Below are 23,131 nucleotides of genomic sequence, written 5' to 3' on the forward strand. Positions count from 1 at the left end.
TTATCATGGTTTCAAGGGGCAACAAAAAGTCAGTTAGTCATGAATTGGTGGATAATGTTCAAAATGGAGATGGCAAGCATTTGGTGGTTCATTTTCACAATTAGACCTGTCCAGGGTGTCCCCTGCCTTAGGTTAGCTGAGATTGGCTCCAGTACACCCTGCGACCCTAGTGAGGATAAAGCGGTGTATAGAGGATGGATGGATCCTCATAGCAGACATGATGTCTTCCTCAGACAAGATCCTTCCTGGGTGGTTCTTATCATGTGTACATGTGTACTGGAAACTGAAGTGCATATTGTTACAGTCCACTGATTTAGTAAGCAGGTGTGTGTGTGTGTGTGTGTGTGTGTGTGTGTGTGTGTGTGTGTGTGTGTGTGTGTGTACTTGTTTCTGCAATACCGGTGGGGACTTTGACCTGACTATTTGCTATAAAGGTGGGGACTTGTCTTACGGTGGGGACCTAAAATGAGGTCCCCACGGGTGGCAACACCGTTTTCTTGGCCATATTGTTGTTAATAAAAAATGTAAAAGTGCAAAAACGTTTGTTTAGGGTTAGGCATTGATTTGGTGATGGTTAAGGTTAGGGTTAGGGTAAGGGTTAGGAGTTAGATATGAATGGGAGTCAATGGTAAGTCCCCACCGGTATAGAAAAACAAACGTGTGTGTGTGTGTGTGTGTGTGTGTGTGTGTGTGTGTGTGTGTGTGTGTGTGTGTGTGTGTGTGTGTGTGTGTGTGTGTGTGTGTGTTCAGTGAACTGTATCAGTCACTTCAGTTTCTGTTCAGTCTGACTGAGGGAGGTTTTTGTACGACGCTTTTTCACTGTGTGAACACATGCTGACTGTTGATCACATGAAAACTCTGACAGTAATAAACTGCTGCATCTTCAGTCTGGACTCCACTGATGGTCAGAGTGAAGTCAGACGCTGATCCACTGCCTGTAAAACGACCTGGAATCCCTGAATCTCTGCTGCTAGCCAAATAAATGAGCCGTTTCGGAATTCCTCCATTTTTCTGTTGGTACCAGGCTAAACGGTTAGAGCTATAAACATTCTGACTGGTCTTACAGCTGATGGTGACGGAGCCTCCCAGAGCAGAGATCACTGCTCCAGACTGAGTCACTGTGACCTGTCCTCTGGACTCTGAGGATACAGAGACACAAAGAGAAAGCAGCGTCATGGTTCTGTGGGCTTGATTTGAGAGGGACGGATGTTGATAGAGGAGAGGAGTTGTATTCTCTGGACTTTACCTGTGAAGCAGCAGCAGAGGAGAGTCCAGATGAGGACGCAGATCAGAGTCATGTTTCTGATGAGGAGGATTTGTGTGTCTTCTGTTGTGATGAAGGACAGCTGTCAGTCATCCAGTGTTCAAGTGTCAGGACTATAAAGTCTCCCAGAGCACTGGAGCATGGTGCTGCTGATGCAAAGTGTCTCTATGGAAATGTCCTCATTGGAGTTCAGAGTTTTATGGTAACAAAACATGCAAACAGCACTAACAGAGACCATTTCCTCATTCAAGTATAGTTCAAATGAAGACTATTCACAATGTGTTCTGCAGATGTAGCTTGTCCAGAGAATCAAAAACTGTTTCTGAAAGATTTGTTGTAGCTAAGTTGTCTTCTTTTAATGTTGTACCACAAACTCAATTTGATACAGTTTTTTATGATTGCATAAACACTAAAAACAAAAGAATCACATAATTATCAATACCTTACACTCAAGGAGCAAAACACGGGACCACATTTTCACCACTATAAACACAAAATCAGCCTCACACTTTTTGCAGAACAATACACACAGTCATTTGCAAAACATTAAACACACTTGTATACATTAGACACAGACGTATTAGTGCAGCGGTTAAGAGAATAATTGTTCAAATTATGATAAAAGTACCAAACTTGGACCAAGTACAGCCTGAACCCTTGTCTTCCACATCTGGGAGAGCTTCACCAGAAATTTGCATTATTTCAGGGGTAGATTAAGTATTAAATATTGGGTATCGGTTAATATGTTAAATATTTTAAAAATCATTTAACACTATGTATATAGCCAAATTGGTGGCCTATTTTCCCTTCAAGTGGAAGACAGCTATTGATTAGAGGGATTTTAAGCATGTTTAGCTAAAAAAAAAAAAAGTGGTTCTGCAGCATAAATACTTCAAAATGTACACAATTTAAACTTTGAATATACAGAATACTTAACAGTTAAGAATTATACCATATCAGTAACATTTGGCCTACATTATACATGGCTGTTCATCCAATTGTTGCACAATTTATAGCTGTGTAACTTAAAAGTAACAATCCTATGTCTTTTTCATGTATTTCACTCTTTACAGTATTGTCCTTGTTTCAGTTTATTGTTACACTTCTTGATCTCAAATACGATGTTATTCTTAATACATGAGGAAACCTAAGGCAGCTAAAACATTTGAGGAATATGCCTCACTTGAATTCATACCCTACATTGAATCTCTACTTGTCAGTGTGGAGAGATTGGATGTTATGTGGGACCAATATTTTCCATTCAGCATAAAGGGACAAGCACGAGAGGGACAAGGCCAGCGAGTTAGAAGAAGAGTTTCAGATAAGACAGCATACCAAGAAACTGGGCAGACTTCCTCAGAAACACTGAGAATAAGCAGGAACTCTTCAGATACCTGTCAGAGAAGATTTCAAAAATGGTGGTAGAAGGCAAGCAGTTGTACACTACTTGTCATGACAAAGTGCTGACTGCCCACCGGTGTGACAAAGAGAACATCACAGCCCTTGAACCTTGTAATCAGGAAGAGGTTGATACACACATGCTGCTGCATGCAGCACATGCTGCAAGTGAAGGCCACAAGAAAATGCTGATCAGGACAGTTGACAGAGATGTAGTTGTCCTTGCAATATCAAAAATGCAAAGGCTTTCAGTGCTTGAATTATGGATAGCATTTGGTGTTGGGAAACACTATCGTTACATCCCAGCACACTCTATTGCATCTGCAATGAGGTCTGTGAAATCCTCTGGTTCACCTTTCTTTCACAGTCTGACTGGATGTGACACCACATCAGCATTTGCAGGCAGAGGAAAGAAAACAGCATGGGATATTTGGACAGTATTTCCTGAGATATCATCTGTCTTCACCAGGCTATCAACGTATCCAGCAGACATCAGTGGACATTAAGTTGCCCAGCTTGAACGATTTGTTGTGCTGCTCTATGCAAAGACATCTGAGGCATCCAGTGTCAATGAAGCCCATCAGTGTCTCTTTGCTCAAGGATCTCGAGACTTGGAGAATATTCCTCCCACCCAGGGAGCACTAAAACAGCACATCAAGAGAGCAGTGTATCAAGCTGCTTATGTTTGGGGTCAGACGTTAGTAGCTCAGCAAGAACTCCCATCACCTGCTGACTGGGGTTGGGAGAAGACCAAACAAGGATGGATCCCAAAGTGGACAGATCTGCCAGAAGCTAGTAAAGCATGTATGAACTTATCCATTGTTAATGTAAAAAAGCCTGCAGGGGACTATGCAAATGTCTGCGAGCTAATCTCAAGGGCACTGCTCTCTGTGCTTGCTCTGGCAGCTGCAGCAGACAGGAACTCTAAACATGCTTTATGAATCTGACTCAAACCAACTACACACAGTGTCAGGTATCAAACTTTAAAAAATGCATGTTATTCAGTCATAAACAGATGTATTCAGTTGTCAGTAGTTTTTTTTTTTCCAAATATAGACATTGAAAGAATGTGATACAAGGCATTAGAGCTCTTAAACTTTGTTTATACTGTTTTGCCAATTCTTTGTATGTCATTATTGTTCTTGCCATCTTAAACTGTAAGTGTTTAACTGTTTTGCGAATAATACTGTATTGTTCATGTTATTATGGTTCTTACCATTGCACTGAAAGAAATACATGCTTTAACATTTAGATTCAAAGTAATGATTGTAAAATGTGAGACAATACCTGCATTATGCAAGCTAGTGTTCTGCTAATTTATCATTACTGTAACTACTGTCAAAGATGATTCATTGATTACAAACTTGGCATGTACTTTTTCTAGAAACATAATAGTGGTAGTATCCACTTTATGAGAATAAATATTGTCCTTTGCATTCATAATGATGATGCTTATATATGTTCCAACATGCTTCACTAGTGTATAAGATGTCCTTTGTTAATTCCTTGAATAAAACTTTTGAATGGTAATTAAATAATTGGTGTGCTTAGTTACTTTTTTTCTGAAAGTTTAAAATATTTTTTATTGGTCATTTCTACACTGTCAACACTTTTTAAGTATTTACAAAGTACATTTAGCCCTGTTTTTGTTGTTGTCAAAGAGATAGTTACAAAATAAATACACACAATGCATATTTCTTGCTGAAAACCGAGTATCCTAAATAAAACATTGAATCCACCCCCTTAATCTTTTAATTTTTGCTGAAGCTCTCCTTTTTCTGCTTACCAATGGTCTTGACTATGCATCTGCAAAATTTGGTACTTTTATCACAATTTGAACAATTCTTCCAAATATTCTCCTTAACCGCTGCACTATATATCATGATGTCACTTCCTTGCAATTCCACAGCACTGATGGACAAATCACCACACCCATGAGCCATTTGGTTAAACACCCACATCAGGTGTGCAAACACATGATTGCTTTATTGTAGACACACCAATCAGGTTTGAGCATGATAAAAATGCAACAGGTGAGTTCACCTGCTTTCCACCAAAATGGAAGCAGCCAGAGGAAGACGAGTGAGGATGAGAGGGGGAATCCGTGGAGGACGAGCAGGAGGTAGAGGCAGAGGTTGAGGAAGAGGAAGAGGAAGACCTGAAGCAGGAGGAGAACACCCTCAAAGAAGAAGAGGACCAAATTTGTCTAATGAGATTCGAGCAACACCAGTTGATCACGTCATGAATCATGGATTGATGCTGAGGGAAGCTGGACTAAGAGTTCAGCCAAATCTTAGCAGATTTACAGTGGCATCTGTCATAAGGACATTTCGACAAGAAAACAGGTTAAAAAAAAGTTGTCAACAGTTACAGTAATCAGCTTCTTGCTGTATTGTATGCACCATATCGGCACTTTTGATACCTCTTCCTGTGTCATTTTACAATAGCTTACATGTATTTTTTTTCTACATAGGATTGAGGGCCGAGAACGACAAGAGGAAGGGGACCTATATTCACACCAGAGCAAGAGACAGAAATCATAAACATGGTTTTGGCCAATAATGCCATTAGGCTCAGAGAACTTCAAGCCAAAATTATTAGTGACAACACCATTTTCAATAATGTCCATCAGGTCTCTCTGACAACAATAGCACGCATCCTGAAAAAACATCAAGTTCACATGAAACAACTGTATCGAGTACCTTTTGAGAGGAATTCAGAGGATCAAACAGCTGCGGCATGAGTATGTGGAGGTATGTATTGTTCACTTTAACATTGTGATGTTACATACTGCACACGTAATAATTATTACATGTAAATTTACTGCATACTAGACCTATGCTGAACTACACAATCTTGTCTTTCACTGTATTTCAGAGAGTTTTACAGATGGATGCTGAGGAAATCCCACATGAATTTATTTACATCGATGAGGCAGGGTTCAATCTCAGTAAAGTCAGAAGGAGAGGCAGAAACATCATTGGCCACAGGGCTATAATTAATGTCCCAGGGCAACGTGGGGTAACATCACCCTTTGCGCAGCCATTTCCCTGAATGGGGTCCTCCACCGTCATGCCAATATGGGCCCTTACAACACAGATCAGATTATCAGATTTTTGGACAGATTGCACAACCTCCTCCCGGTAAATAACCAAATGCACCAGATCCACTACATTGTCATCCGGGACAATGTGTCATTCCACCACTCTGCTCTGGTCCAGAACTGGTTTCAGCACCATCCACTGTTTACAGTCCTATACCTTCCACCATATTCTCCATTTCTAAACCCCATCGAAGAATTTTTCTCGGCATGGCGGGGGAAAGTTTATGATCTCTGGCCCCAGACTCAGATGCCCCTCATTCAGGCCATGGAAGAGGCTTGTGACTAAATTGATGCTGCAGCTGTACAAGGATAGATCCGTCATTCAAGACGGTTCTTCCACGTTGTCTTGCCAACGAAGATATTGCCTGTGATGTAGATGAAATTCTATGGCCAGATCCAGCTAGGCGAAGAGATGTTTAGTATTTAATTTATTTTATTCAGATTTCTTTTTGTGTTCTTCATTTTCTTTACATATTTTTAACCTGTACTGGTAGTACAGTATTTTTATTTGTCTATTTTGTGGGTTTACAGTGTTGGGATATGTTTTCTTGTGATTGTCTGTTGACTGAATGTGGTTATATGAAGAAAATTAAATCATATTTTCAAAAGTCTGCAGCATTGATCTTGTGATGTGACACGGGGAATTTCTGCTGCTGCCACATTGAAATCTATTGAAAATCATATCAAAATATTGACAATAAAAATAAACAAAAATAATTTCTAATTCCAAACACAGCTGAGTGTAGTTGTCAGCTGAAAACCGATCCAGGTGATCTGTGTTTGGCCTCATCAGAAACCATATAGAAGGAGACACTCAAAAAGGTTCTACCCACAGTGCATCACGAGAGAAGACATCAGGGGCCTATTTCACGAAGCAGGTTTTACAAACTCTGAGTTTCTTCCACAACTCTGAGTTGATCTACTCTGAGATAGAAAACTCTGAGTTTTCGGTTTCACAACGGCTGATTTGAGTTGGGTTAATCAACTCGGAGTAGTTTGACCTGGAGTTACGCGCGTGCACCGCAAGTCTGAAAAGACAGCATCAATGGAACCCCAATTCGACGAGTCACCATGGAAACGGGGAAGCGAAAGGCTGCGTTTTTGAACTGGAAGTTTTTAACGCGCTCATATGGCGAGTTTGAACACGTTTTTAGAAAGAAGTGCAACACCGCTGCAGCTGCAAAAGAGAGAGAGACGGCGTGGAGAACAGCCCGGATCAATGCGTAAGTTTAAATGTAGTCCTTTGTAATCGTAATAATATTACAGGGAATAACTGTCTGAATGGCAGCCTCGTAAGTTATTTCATTTAGGGGAAATCCCGACGGGGCAGCAGCTTAAGATGAAATATAAAAACATTGTTCAAACAGGTCAGACCTCAGCATTATCTCATGGAGGTACTTCATGTTGATCATGTTTTACATTGTAAAGTAGCCTAAATATTAAGTGACTGTTTGACTGTGCAGTTGTTTTATCCACATAGCCTGAATGTCTGCATCCATATCATGTTCTGTTAAATAATTAAGCCTATTTAAACTAACATAGACTTCTGCTCAGCCAACAGAAAGAAAGCAGATGCCTGTAAAACGGTGGTATAAAATGTCATGGATGCACATATATATATATATATATATATATATATATATATATTATGGCATGCCGTTTAGGAAATTATATATATAATGAAAGTCGATATATATATAATGAAACTTGATATATATATAATGAAAGTCGATATATATATATAATGAAACTTGAGATATATATATATATATATATATATATATATCGACTTTCATTATATATATATCGACTTTCATTATATATGGCATGCCGTTTAGGAAATTATATATATAATGAAAGTCGATATATATATAATGAAACTTGATATATATATAATGAAACTTGATATATATATAATGAAACTTGATATATATATAATGAAAGTCGATATATATATAATGAAACTTGATATATATATAATGAAACTTGATATATATATAATGAAAGTCGATATATATATAATGAAACTTGATATATATATAATGAAAGTTGATATATATATATATATCAACTTTCATTATATATATATCGACTTTCATTATATATATATATCAACTTTCATTATATATATATCTCGACTTTCATTATATATATATATATATCGACTTTCATTATATATATATATCGACTTTCACTATATATATATCAACTTTCATTATATATATATCAAGTTTCATTATATATATATATCAACTTTCATTATATATATATCAAGTTTCATTATATATATATCGACTTTCATTATATATATATATCAACTTTCATTATATATATATCAAATCTTTTTTTCCTACCGAGCCCCGGAAGGGACATGTCCGTATGGCGAAGCGACAACGAAGGACACTCACCCGGACGAGAATTTTATTGAGTTTTATTTTAAAATCGGCCTGAAACACACAGACATTCAAGCAGTGCGATGCGCTAAGAGTCTGCCATGCAGACCAGCGATCCTGATAATGGTAAGTTTTATTTCTCCAACATCCTGCTGTTATCCTACTATGAATACGCTAGCTACAACAGTCCCACATCAGTATTATGAACGTTCCGCCAGCTAACGCGGTCCGGACACCGGATCAGTGATTAGAGGTTGGCGTTCAACTATTGTTTGCCAGCCAGTTAGCCGCTGGTAAGCTAACAAGCTATGAAACAACTCCTTATAAAACCGGAGGAAAGCAGCAGCAATATTTCAGTCCAAGACCTGTATTCAGAACCTCCCACGCTGTTGCACAATGACCCATTAATCATATTACTGAACTATATGGTTATCATTGAAATTTCCCTTGAAGAACCAGTGAACTCTTTGCGAACACATTTTAATTTATGTGTTGATTATGTTTCGTATCAGTAATACAAGTCTAAAAAACTGATTGAAATGATCAAGTTAACACAATGAAGTAAAGAGTACTGGTAATCTGCAGCTATTTTCATAATTTCAAGGTGAAATTCTGATGTGTGATTTTCTAGCTTTGCAGATGTGGAAATCCAATGCACTGATTTCTTATACACAGATGCTTTTGGTGTTTTTTGTTGTAAAATAAAACAAGGCATTTATCACTGTTGGAAATTATTACAGGTATTATTTGTAACACTTTCTAACATTGTATGGACAAAGCAATAAATCAGTTAATGGATAAAATCATTTGTATTACAGATGCTATCAACAGCATGTCTTGTTCATTTTATTTAGTTGTCGGCCTTGGATGATGAGGTCCAGTTACCAGGAGCACTAGTCTGCAGCTTACTGGTTCCGTCCTGCAGCTCCTCCACGCTGTCCTCCTCTCTACAGACCAAATCAAGTAAGATCTGTTTAGACTATGCAGACATCAACATGATCAGTATGTTATCTTTTGACCCATCCTAAAATCACAAAATAGAACATTTACTTTAAGTTAACTGTGTTTATGAAAATAGAAAATAATTACTGACAACTAGTACTTTTTGGTGCTTTTATGCAGGAAAAGGGAACCAGGAAGCTGCTGTGGATCCTCTGCAGTATCTGGAGAGGTCAGAGGAACGGTTCTTGGAACAGATCGGAAGACACCAAGACGTGACCTCTGCCATGCTCCAGAACATCCAGAAGATGAATGAAAACCTTGGTTGCACTGATGGGACGCATGGTGTCGGTGCTGGAGCAACTGTCCCAGAATTAAACTGCATTGTTGACTATTGGCTTTTCTAGAAAATAAATCTTTTTAGTACTTCACCTGTTTTGTATTTTACTCATGCACTTTGGATGAATGAACAGAAATTTGTGATGAGAGATGCAAATTTTGTCTATAATCTACAGAGACTTTATTCAGTGTTCAGTGCACACTTTTGTTACACACATTTTGACAGATAAGCAGTTGTGCTTTTCAAGCAGATTTTAGTCAGAAACATCAGTAGCATATGTTTTTTTTACTGTTACACCAATCTAGGTAGATAAACTGCACTACTGCAGCAGACATATTATTGAAATGTGCTTCTATTATGTGTCTACATACACTGCTCACAAATAGTTATTCAACTTTTGGGTGAAATTGATGGAAAATATAAAAAGTGCATGCTGTAGTGATATATCATAAAAGTAGGGTATTTAACTAGAAACATGCAATAGTGATTTCCTCATCTCAAAAAAAATTATTGAATCAAAAGCTAACAACAGTGGAGGGTATGTCACAATAAAAATGTCTCAGTTTGGACAGAACAGCAGCCTTCAGCTGAAATCCAGTACAATTGTGTCCCACCAGTGGCGTGATCATGGATGTGTCCAGGCAGCAGCTGACCTCTGCCTCGTAATTAGCCTTAAGACCAGCTATAAAGATAAACATAGATATTATCATTATCATCAACATATGGTGCATGTGTTTAACCTTTAAGCTATGTAGGGATGCAAATGTAGTCGAAGCTAAGTAGCTAAGCTAATGCTAACACGTTCAGTGTTCAGAATCAAAACATCTCTAAAAATTACCTGTTTTCTCAAACGTAGTCGCCATTCCCTGTGACAACCATGAAGACAGATAGATAATCACAGAAGAGCTCATCTGAAGAGCAAATGTCCAATAAGGTTCCTGTTTTTGTTTGCCATGTCCTTCCAGGGCTCAGTAGGAAAAAGTCTGAATATATGGAATGAAACTTTGAATAGATGGAATGAAAATCTGAACATTCTATATTCCGACTTTCATTATATATATATCAAGTTTCATTATATATATATCAACTTTCATTATATATATATATCAACTTTCATTATATATATATCAATTTTCATTATATATATATCAAGTTTCATTATATATATATCGACTTTCATTATATATATATCAACTTTCATTATATATATATATATATATATCAACTTTCATTATATATATATCAACTTTCATTATATATATATCAACTTTCATTATATATATATATCAACTTTCATTATATATATATCAATTTTCATTATATATATATCAAGTTTCATTATATATATATCGAGTTTCATTATATATATATCAAGTTTCATTATATATATATCGAGTTTCATTATATATATATCAAGTTTCATTATATATATAATTTCCTAAACGGCATGCCATAATTATATATATATATATATATATATATCAACTTTCATTATATATATATCGACTTTCATTATATATATATATCAACTTTCATTATATATATATATCAAATCTTTTTTTCCTACCGAGCCCCGGAAGGGACATGTCCGTATGGCGAAGCGACAATGAAGGACACTCACCCGGACGAGAATTTTATTGAGTTTTATTTTGAAATCGGCCTGAAATACACAGACATTCAAGCAGTGCGGTGCGCTAAGAGTCTGCCATGCAGACCAGCGATCCTGATAATGGTAAGTTTTATTTCTCCAACATCCTGCTGTTATCCTACTATGAATACGCTAGCTACAACAGTCCCACATCAGTATTATGAACGTTCCGCCAGCTAACGCGGTCCGGACACCGGATCAGTGATTAGAGGTTGGCTTTGAACTATTGTTTGCCAGCCAGTTAGCCGCTGGTAAGCTAACAAGCTATGAAACAACTCCTTATAAAACCGGAGGAAAGCAGCAGCAATATTTCAGTCCAAGACCTGTATTCAGAACCTCCCACGCTGTTACACGATGACCCATTAATCATATTACTGAACTATATGGTTATCATTGAAATTTCCCTTGAAGAACCAGTGAACTCTTTGCGAACACATTTTAATTTATGTGTTGATTATGTTTCGTATCAGTAATACAAGTCTAAAAAACTGATTCAAATGATCAAGTTAACACAATGAAGTAAAGAGTACTGGTAATCTGCAGCTATTTTCATAATTTCAAGGTAAAATTCTGATGTGTGATTTTCTAGCTTTGCAGATGTGGAAATCCAATGCACTGATTTCTTATACACAGATGCTTTTGGTGTTTTTTGTTGTAAAATAAAACAAGGCATTTATTACTGTTGGAAATTATTACAGGTATTATTTGTAACACTTTCTAACATTGTATGGACAAAGCAATAAATCAGTTAATGGATAAAATCATTTGTATTACAGATGCTATCAACAGCGTGTCTTGTTCATTTTATTTAGTTGTCGGCCTTGGATGATGAGGTCCAGTTACCAGGAGCACTAGTCTGCAGCTTACTGGTTCCGTCCTGCAGCTCCTCCACGCTGTCCTCCTCTCTACAGACCAAATCAAGTAAGATCTGTTTAGACTATGCAGACATCAACATGATCAGTATGTTATCTTTTGACCCATCCTAAAATCACAAAATAGAACATTTACTTTAAGTTAACTGTGTTTATGAAAATAGAAAATAATTACTGACAACTAGTACTTTTTGGTGCTTTTATGCAGGAAAAGGGAACCAGGAAGCTGCTGTGGATCCTCTGCAGTATCTGGAGAGGTCAGAGGAACGGTTCTTGGAACAGATCGGAAGACACCAAGACGTGACCTCTGCCATGCTCCAGAACTTCCAGAAGATGAATGAAAACCGTGGTTGCACTGATGGGACGCATGGTGTCGGTGCTGGAGCAACTGTCCCAGAATTAAACTGCATTGTTGACTATTGGCTTTTCTAGAAAATAAATCTTTTTTAGTACTTCACCTGTTTTGTATTTTACTCATGCACTTTGGGTGAATAAACAGAAATTTGTGATGAGAGATGCAAATTTTGTCTATAATCTACAGAGACTTTATTCAGTGTTCAGTGCACACTTTTGTTACACACATTTTGACAGATAAGCAGTTGTGCTTTTCAAGCAGATTTTAGTCAGAAACATCAGTAGCATATGTTTTTTTTACTGTTACACCAATCTAGGTAGATAAACTGCACTACTGCAGCAGATATATTGAAATGTGCTTCTATTATGTGTCTACATACACTGCTCACAAATAGTTATTCAACTTTTGGGTGAAATTGATGGAAAATATAAAAAGTGCATGCTTTAGTGATATATCATAAAAGTAGGGTATTTAACTAGAAACATGCAATAGTGATTTCCTCATCTCAAAAAAAATTATTGAATCAAAAGCTAACAACAGTGGAGGGTATGTCACAATAAAAATGTCTCAGTTTGGACAGAACAGCAGCCTTCAGCTGAAATCCAGTACAATTGTGTCCCACCAGTGGCGTGATCATGGATGTGTCCAGGCAGCAGCTGACCTCTGCCTCGTAATTAGCCTTAAGACCAGCTATAAAGATAAACATAGATATTATCATTATCATCAACATATGGTGCATGTGTTTAACCTTTAAGCTATGTAGGGATGCAAATGTAGTCGAAGCTAAGTAGCTAAGCTAATGCTAACACGTTCAGTGTTCAGAATCAAAACATCTCTAAAAATTACCTGTTTTCTCAAACGTAGTCGCCGTTCCCTGTGACAACCATGAAGACAGATAGATAATCACAGAAGAGCTCATCTGAAGAGCAAATGTCCAATAAGGTTCCTGTTTTTGTTTGCCATGTCCTTCCAGGGCTCAGCAGGAAAAAGTCTGAATATATGGAATGAAACTTTGAATAGATGGAATGAAAATCTGAACATTCTATATTCCGACTTTCATTATATATATATATCGACTTTCATTATATATATATCAACTTTCATTATATATATACACACGTGGACAAAATTGTTGGTACCCCTCAGTTAAAGAAGGAAAAACCCACAATTCTCACTGAAATCACTTGAAACTCACAAAAGTAACAATAAATAAAAATTTATTGAAAATTAAATAATCAAAAACAGCCTTTACTTTTGAATTGTTGATTAACATAATTATTTAAAAAAACAAACTAATGAAACAGGCCTGGACAAAAATGATGGTACCTCTATAAAAGATTGAAAACTATTTGACCAGAGTGACATGATTAACTCAGGTGTGTCATTTAATTGACATCACAGGTGTTTCCAAACTCATAATCAGTCAGTCTGCCTATTTAAAGGGAGACAAGTAGTCACCCTGCTGTTTGGTGAAAAGGTGTGTACCACACTGAACATGGACAACAGAAAGCGAAGGAGAGACTTGTCCCAGGACATCCGAAAAAAAATGATAGACAAACATCTTAAAGGTAAAGGCTATAAGACCATCTCTAAACAGCTTGAAGTTCCTGTGACAACAGTGGCTCATATTATTCAGAAGTTCAAGACCCACGGGACAGTAGCCAACCTCCCTGGACGTGGCCGCAAGAGGAAAATTGATGACAAATTGAAGAGACGGATCGTTGGAATTGTATCCAAAAACCCCAGAGCAACCTCCAAAGAAATTAAAGGGGAACTCCAAGGCCAAGGTACATCAGTGTCAGATCGCACCATTCGTCGTTGTTTGAGCCAAAGTGGACTTCATGGGAGACGACCAAGGAGGACACCACTGCTGAAAAAAACTCATAAAAAAGCGAGACTGGAATTTGCAAAAATGCATGTTGACAAGCCACAAAGTTTCTGGGAGAATGTCCTTTGGACAGATGAGACCAAACTGGAGCTTTTTGGTAAGGCACATCAACTCTATGTTCATAGACTCAAAAACCAAGCATACGAAGAAAAGAACACTGTCCCTACGGTGAAACATGGAGGGGGCTCAGTAATGTTTTGGGGCTGCTTTGCTGCATCTGGCACAGGGTGTCTTGAAAGTGTGCAAGGTACGATGAAATCTGAAGACTATCAAGGCATTCTGGAGAGAAATGTGCTGCCCAGTGTCAGAAAGCTTGGTGTCAGTCGCAGGTCATGGGTCTTCCAACAGGACAACGATCCAAAACACACAGCCAAAAACACCCAAGAATGGCTGAGAGAAAAGCGTTGGACTATTCTAAAGTGGCCTTCTATGAGCCCAGATCTGAATCCCATTGAACATATGTGGAAGGAGCTGAAACATGCCATTTGGAGAAGACACCCATCAAACCTGAGACAACTGGAGCTGTTTGCTCATGAGGAGTGGGCCAAAATACCTGTTGACAGCTGCAGAACGCTCATTGACAAATACAGAAATTGTTTAATTGCAGTGATTGCCTCAAAAGGTTGTGCAACAAAATATTAAGTTATGGGTACCATCATTTTTGTCCAGCCCTATTTCATTAGTTTGTTTTTTTTAAATAATTATGTTAATCAACAATTCAAAAGTGATGGCTGATTTTGATTATTTAATTTTCAATAAATTTTTATTTATTGTTACTTTTGTGAGTTTGAAGTGATTTCAGTGAGAATTGTGGGTTTTTCCTTCTTTAACTGAGGGGTACCAACAATTTTGTCCACGTGTGTATATCAACTTTCATTATATATATATCAAGTTTCATTATATATATCAAGTTTCATTATATATATATCGACTTTCATTATATATATATATCGACTTTCATTATATATATATATCAAGTTTCATTATATATATATCGACTTTCATTATATATATATATATCGACTTTCATTATATATATAATTTCCTAAACGGCATGCCATAGGCATGCCATAATATATATATATATATATATATATATATACACCTTGTAATTGTAAGTAGGCAACACTCTAAAGATTTATCCAAATGGTAGTTTAAATGTACTGAAACATGTCACTGATCTAGGATGAAGAGGATGAAACTGTGTCTGCTGCCTTTACAGAGGGGGATCCAGAAAGGCATACAGAGGTATGTTACTGATAGTTCTCTTCTCATTCAGACTTTGGGTGGAATATAGAGTGTGACATTTAGCCTACACTGAAGTATTGCACATTCTCATCTTTTTTAACAGAGCATGGCTGGACAGCAGCAGGATGGTTCCTCAACTTCCACTGCACAGACTGACACAGTGAGATGGATGTTCAGGAAACACCAGAGGTTCATTCTTTGGAATTCATGTGCAACTGTATAATTTAATGTCCTCTATATATTCCCAGTTATCAGTAAAACAGATTTACAAATTGCATTTGCTGAGAAAAATCCAAAAAACAGATTAGGAGGGCAGATCTGGAAATTGAAATACTGGAGCACAAGTTAGAGGTGGGTGATGGTCACAGGTGAATTATGTTAATTATTGGAACATGAACTGAACTATCTTTTATTTGTAGGAAATAAAGAAGACCAAATGAAATGTGTATCATGTCTTTATTTGCTGTGGTGGTGATGATGGTGACTTAAACTCTAAAGTGATTATTGCATACGGTGTCTCTGACTGCTCTGCTGTCCTGGATAGCTGCAGGTGGATGGGCTCATCATCTGGGTCTTCAGTTTGTAGGGCAGGGTGTTGCTCTCCTCTAATAGTGGTAATATTATGAAGAACAACACATGCCACAGTAATATCACAGGCCCTCTCAGGGGTCACCCTGAGGTGATATAGGCTCTGGAAACGGGCTTTCAGCAGGCCTATGGTCATCTCCACCCGGGCTCTGGTCCTGCAGTGAGTCCAGTTGAAGTTCTGTTGGGGGCCTGGTTCAGGGTCAGGGTATGAGGTCATCAGCCTGGGTTGGCATGGTAACCCCTGTCACCCAGCAGAAGGCCATCAAACTCTCCTGTAATGTATTGTGGATACATCAGAGTATATTAAAGGAGAGAGACAAGAGAATTCTATTGTGAAAATCTTTAGGCTGCTGACCACGCTGCAGTCTGTTGCTCAGGTTAGACTCTCCATAAATCCTGGAGTCATGAACAGACCCAGACCACGTGGCCTCCACATTAGAAATGATGTATGCAGCATCACATATGATCTGTACAGTGCAGAGAATGACAGATGTTGAACTATGATGCAGTCTTTAACATTTAGAAACAGTAGTCAGTCTACCTGTAGCCTACCTGCACATTTATGCTGTGAATGGACTTCCTGTTCATGATGTGAGGGAGCTGTGATGGGGATGTGTGTGCATCTATGCAGCCAATCACACTGGGAAATCCTAAAAGAAATTAAAATGACTAATCCCAGTCTGAGGCTGCAGTACAATGTCATTAACAGAATATGATTTAAAATGAATTTAACAGATCTCTACATCATTCACCTGCAATCCCATGGATCCTCCTTGATGCTCTGACAGGTTTGTGTCCAGGAAAACCACAATGACGAGTAAAAGTCGTTTCAGAGCCAGGAAAACTTTTCTGACTGTCCTGCATACAGTTGTCTTACTGTAGTGCTCTGCATCTCCGACATTATATAAAAACTTCCATTTGCAAAGAACCGCAGCGCAACACACAATATCTGCTGGATGTGAGAGCATGACTGGTTGGTAATGTAAATGTAAGGACGGATTAGGTTGTTTATGTAGATTATGGACTTAAAACGATTATGAAACGGTACCGCTCAAACCGATAATTGTCCGGAAATGCGAGAACATTCATGCTCGGTCTGATAACAATCTACCGACGAATATTTAATTATCTGTGCAGTAATGCTGCTCCTTTATCCACTGGATCGTTAATAAAAGCTGTTCTACGCCAAAACTCGCTCGCTTACTGACTGAATGAATGAGGAAATGAAACAGCGTGTGTGGCTGAAAGAGGGCGGAGACAGTGAGAAACTCGAGGTTTTCTCAGATAAACCTGCTGGTGACCAGGTTAGAGTCATAGAGTCTGTTACTGCGGTAACTGACCGAGAGTTGAAGTTACCCCTCTTTGTGAAACAGGCTCGAGTTACCCCGCATTCCCTGGTTAGAATTACCTCGCTTCGTGAAATGGAAAACTCTGAGTTTCCCTCATTTCAGGGTTAACAAACTCAGAGTTTTCACTAAACCTGCTTCGTGAAATAGACCCCAGATGTAATGGATGAAAACATGAGGCCAAATGCAGACGACAGGTTGTGAATGTTACAGTATGCATGTGTTGTTGGTTTTTGAATTTTATCTCTTGTTTTCTTTTCTGCCCCCTGAATTCTAAGATTCTACATTTTATTTTTGTTGACAGTAAACTTTTTATTTTTTGTAAGGTCCCAAAGTACCGATGCAAAGGCACAGAGAAAATACGTCAGTGTTGCTGAAGTAAACTGCTGCATTCCCGATTCATTCTTGTTGCAATATATTACAATAATTTAGAGAACTCAAAGTGCAAAGATCTTATTTTATAATAAAATACTGATTTATCTAAAAAGAAATCATTCAAACTTGAAAGATTACTATTTATTTCATGTAATGCTCTCTGTTGTTAGTATTTTGCAGCTCAGTGTGCTCAGAGTGACAGTGGTTGTTTCCAAAGTGTTCTAGTGTTGTGGTTGAATGACAATATTTTGAGACATGTATGAAGTGTTTTGTTGGTGAGAAACAGTTTTGGGGATGAGATTAACTGTTTAGCTGAGATACATGATGGAAATGCAGGCTGTGTTAAGAGTTTTGAACATGTGACTTCAGTTTGGACCAATGCTTGTTAGCAACTGAAAAAAAAACTGTAAGGGGGAACAAAAAGTTAATTAGTCATGAACTGGTTGATAATTTTCCAAACGGAGATGACAAACATTTGATGGTTCAGTTTCACAATTATGAAAACTTTCTAGTTTTTCTTTACAGAATGGTGATTATTTTTTGTGTGTATTGGAAAGAAAAAGGCCTTCTGTGACATAACATTTGCCTTTACAGCTGTTATGTTTTGTTTTTTTTTAGCTTGTGGATCCTCATAGCAGACATGATGTCTTCCTCATACAAGATCCTTCCTGGGTGGTTCTTATCATGTGAACATGCTGACTGGAAACTGAAGCACATGTTGTTACATTCCACTGATTTAGTAAGCAGGTGTGTGTGTGTGTGTGTGTGTGTGTGTGTGTGTGTGTGTGTGTGTGTGTGTGTGTGTGTGTGTGTGTGTGTGTGTGTTCAGTGAACTGTATCAGTCACTTCAGTTTCTCTTCAGTCTGACTGAGGGAGGTTTTTGTACGACGCTTTTCACTGTGTGAACACATGCTGACTGTTGATGTAATGAAAACTCTGACAGTAATAAACTGCTGCATCTTCAGTCTGGACTCCACTGATGGTCAGAGTGAAGTCAGAGTTTGATCCACTGCCTGTAAAACGATCTGGAATCCCTGATGCTCGAGTGCTAGCATAATAAATGAGCCGTTTGGGAACTCCTCCATCTTTCTGTTGGTACCAGTGTAAATAGCTCGTATCCTGACTGGTCTTACAGCTGATGGTGACGGAGCCTCCCAGAGCAGAGCTCACTGCTCCAGACTGAGTCACTGTGACCTGTCCTCTGGACTCTGAGGATACAGAGACACAAAGAGAAAGCAGCGTCACGGTTCTGTGGGCTTGATTTGAGAGGGACGGATGTTGATAGAGGAGAGGAGTTGTATTCTCTGGACTTTACCTGTGAAGCAGCAGCAGAGGAGAGTCCAGATGAGGACGCAGATCAGAGTCATGTTTCTGATGAGGAGGATTTGTGTGTCTTCTGTTGTGATGAAGGACAGCTGTCAGTCATCCAGTGTTCAAGTGTCAGGACTATAAAGTCTCCCAGAGCACTGGAGCATGGTGCTGCTGATGCAAAGTGTCTCTCTATGGAAATGTCTGACTCACTCCAACAGGGACTTGGATCAATCTGATCATGCTGGTTATCAATCATCAATTAGATGATCAGTTCATTGATCAGGAACCTAACACAGCATACTTTGCAAGATTTTGTGTTCAAGTTTACTCGTCTGGATATATCTTGTTTCAAAACGTTTCCTTTCTTCTTCAAATAATTAATGAGAGTTTATCAGTAGATCAATTCATTTATCACAGAATTGATCAGAAATATGTCTGGACTTACTGCTCTCTTCTAAATAATTTATGTGAATAAACATTTTTATAGTTTTATAAAAATCAAACTCTCCTAGAACACTGGAGCTATTTTCTGACTTAAAACAAATTGTCAAAGTTTATCAATGGATCAGTCAATTTATCAAAGCATTGATTATAAATGTGTACTTCATTTAACAAGTATGACATATTTTACAGTTTGTGTGTATGAAATATTCATGTTGTTGCTTTTTCTTTTTGTCAGTAAAACAAATATTTACCCACAAACGATTTCAAATTTATACATACTAAATTAAACAATACATGATGGATGTTTGTAGATCTGTGTTATTCTCAGTTTTCATACCAGCTGACAAAATGATACAAACAGTGAATGATTTTGGTGAGTTTGTTTGTTCCAAAGTCAGAGAGCCGTGTCTCTCTACAGTCAGAGGTTTTTGTACGACGGCTCAATCAGTTTGTATCACTGTGGTGGACTTTTGGTGGAGGAACCAGACTGGAATTTGGAAGTAAGTTTATATTTTTAATCATTACTCAATAATAAATATTAATTTTGAAAGTATCATTCAAAAGTCAGATATCTGACTAGATGTAAAATATTTAAAATTCTGAGAAACTTCATGTATTAAAGTTTGAATTCCTCCTCATAGATGCTAACTCTGATCAGGTTTGATGAAATTTGATGTTTACATGATTTAAAGGACTGAAGGGGAGAAATTACAAGACTTGAAGTGTGGATGTGATATAACTATTTTTGTTCTGTAGTTTTTACAAGATAATATGAATAAATGTATATTCTTCAACCAATCTTGGATGAACTGTTGACAAAGGTTTATGTTTGAAAATATTAAAAATACCTAATTTCCTCATTTGATCACAAACTGTATCTACGTCTGGATGAAATGATTTGACCTGTTTAGTAAATTATGATTCAGATCTACAGAAAAACTCTTCCTCTTCTTCAACTAACTTTCTCTATTTTTCTGCTTCCACTAAATACTTAATATTTAGTTGAGACTTGAAGTGATTTTTCAGTAAAACTTGTGAATGTTTCCACATGTGCTTGTTTAGTTTCCAGAGTAGTTGGACTTATTTGAGGTGAAACTGTGAGATGATTCTCTCTGAGCTGATTTACATGAGAGCTTTCTGAAAGGGAACTGAAACAATGTGTGAGTGAGTGAGTGCTGGAGCAGAAAAAGCATGTGACACAAACTCCTTGAAGGACTGAATCCAGCGTCTCACACTGAAGGTGTCCACGTGTGTGATGTTTGAGTGACAGCTGTGTGCTCCCTGTCCTCTAAGCTGATTGGTGTCTCCTAGGTGATGTCCGTCCCACCCTGACGGTGCTGCCCCCCTCCAGTGAGGAGCTGCAGCAGGGGAAGGCCACGCTCATGTGCCTGGCCAACAAGGGCTTCCCCTCAGACTGGAATCTGTCCTGGAAGGTGGACGGCAGCAGCAGCAGCAGCAGCAGCAGCAGCAGCAGCAGCATGAGCTGGGAGGAGAGCAGGAGCCCCGGGGTGCTGGAGAAGGACGGCCACTACAGCTGGAGCAGCACCCTGAGGCTCCCTGCAGACCAGTGGAGGAAGGTGGTCTCTGTGAGCTGTGAGGCCACCCAGGGCTCCCACACTCCGCTCTCACAGACACTGAGGAGAGACCAGTGTTCCCAGTCCTGACCTCACTCACTGGGACTCTCATACTGCTTTGACTCTCTGTCTGCTCTCTGGAACTCTCTCTCTTTCTGTCTCTCATCAAAGTAAATAAAGATTCAAATAGTCCTATTTTCCTCCTCATCATGTCACAGCTCATGTTTTCACAAAATAAAGATGTTTGTATTCAAATCAAAAAATTTTCTGAGGATTTTATTGAATAATCAAACGTGTTATTTCAGTTAAAATCTGTAACTATGAAAGAGATGTTACAATATGATTAAAGAGAGTCTTTATATATCAGGGTCCATTTTATGAAATTGTCAACGATCATTTAGGTGTATAAATACAAGATGATGTCTTCATTTTCCTCTGAAATAGTAAAGCAGCTGGTAGTAATGTGGGAGAGAAGGATGAGTTAAGTTCATGTTGAAATGACCGTGAAGCTGCCAAAAATAAACAAACAAATAAAAGACTATATAATCATGTCCCATAAATGGCAACAAAAGGAAGACAGTTCTGAATTACTTTAATTAAATAGTTAAAAATTGAAGTCCTACAGTTCTGTCAAACATTCAAAACCTAATCATTAAATTAAGAGAATTGATTTGTTTATTGGAAAAGCTTTTAGTTTTACAAGTAGTGCATCTGTTTAGATAAGATAAGGTAAGATGGAGCAACATCAGCACAAAATACCAAGAAACAAAAACATTTAACAACAGAATTTCAACAAAACAGAAAAAAACAGTTTTATGTAGCACTGAGAAAATGATTGTGAAAAACAAAATAGTTATGAGTCATGACTGTTCTGTTTATTTTGTTCTTCTTCTGTGTCTTCGGCCTCGTTCTCTCTTCACCAGGTCTCTGTATTTCTATGGATCTTTCCAGTCGCTGCTGTTCACCATCTGACCAACAGACGTCGGCTCAGTCCCAAACCGCCCCCTACACACTACCCCTCCGTTTGCGCGTTCCCGCGGAGGGTCCTCCATATTAAGGGCCGTCCCAAACCGCGTAGTGCGGAGGGAGAGTGGACTGTTCAGCCCTTAATTAGCGAGTCTGCATCGATGCTCACTCTGGACAACTTTTTCAGGAAGTGCAACGTCGAAATGGAGGAGGAAACAACATACTGATGTAAGTTCCACATGCTTCCATTATTTCTCCCACACCTTTTTCACACTGACAGAACATCACAAAAAGAGTGATGTAAAAAGATAAAACAAAAGAAACAAATCTTCTCTGCTTACGTTTGATTTAATTGTGCACCCCCTGACATCTTAAAATTTGAACACAACTGACAGAATTCATTTATTCATTTGTTGGATTTGAAATGCCAGATAATAGGATTGGAAAACATGTGAGTGAAAAAAAAGTGGGACGCTTTCGTCTTCTGGAAGCAGCAGCGATCCCTGTTAGTTGCAACCTGTGCCACAGCGCTACAGCCATGCACAGTAGGCGTCGTTGTGTTACCATGGCGATGACGTCTTCCGTTTTCCAGTGAGGCGACAGGGCGTCCCATTCCTGACGATCGTATTTATACCCTCCCCCTACAATTAAAGTGCCCTCCACACCTGCGAGTGTGACTTCTTTTGGAGTGACACTCGGTAGTGTAGGGGGAGTGTGTAGGGGCCGGTTTGGGACTGAGCCATCCTCACACTTTCCCTCCAGTCTCCTTCACCCTCCTGATCATCTGCTCCTCATCCTCCAATCAGCTTCATTGTCAGGTTCCTCCACTTCACCTGCCTCTCTGACTGTTTGAATTCACTGAAAACTGGGTGATTTCTTCTGCTGAGGAAGATCTGTGAAAGTTCCACAACAGCTGTTTCCAATATTAGGAATAAACTTTCTGTCTCTCAGAGTCATACATTTTGACATGTTTTGATTACATTTGATGTTAAAGCTCCCTTTTTATCATTTAGATTTTTACCTTCAACATTATGTTTACAGCTGATTTATAGTTTTATAACAGAGCTGACAAAACTGCA

General features: G+C 38.3%; 1 long non-coding RNA gene and 1 gene segment (V, D, J or C); both read left to right on the plus strand.

Annotated features, from left to right (window-relative positions):
* The first annotated feature begins 7,932 nt into the window (after positions 1 to 7,932).
* Positions 7,933 to 9,528, plus strand: LOC127533673 (uncharacterized). The gene is made up of 3 exons (XR_007941431.1): positions 7,933 to 8,284; positions 9,013 to 9,121; positions 9,281 to 9,528. It is a non-coding gene; the product is annotated as an uncharacterized LOC127533673 (long non-coding RNA).
* A 10,207-nt stretch (positions 9,529 to 19,735) lies between these two features.
* Positions 19,736 to 21,343, plus strand: LOC127533654 (Ig kappa-b4 chain C region-like). The segment is given in 2 exon segments: positions 19,736 to 20,012; positions 20,824 to 21,343. Coding segments are annotated over 2 exon segments (489 nt in total).
* Positions 21,344 to 23,131: the final 1,788 nt, after the last annotated feature.

The sequence above is a fragment of the Acanthochromis polyacanthus genome, chromosome 4 (assembly GCF_021347895.1).
Source record: "Acanthochromis polyacanthus isolate Apoly-LR-REF ecotype Palm Island chromosome 4, KAUST_Apoly_ChrSc, whole genome shotgun sequence".
Lineage (NCBI taxonomy): Eukaryota > Metazoa > Chordata > Actinopteri > Pomacentridae > Acanthochromis > Acanthochromis polyacanthus.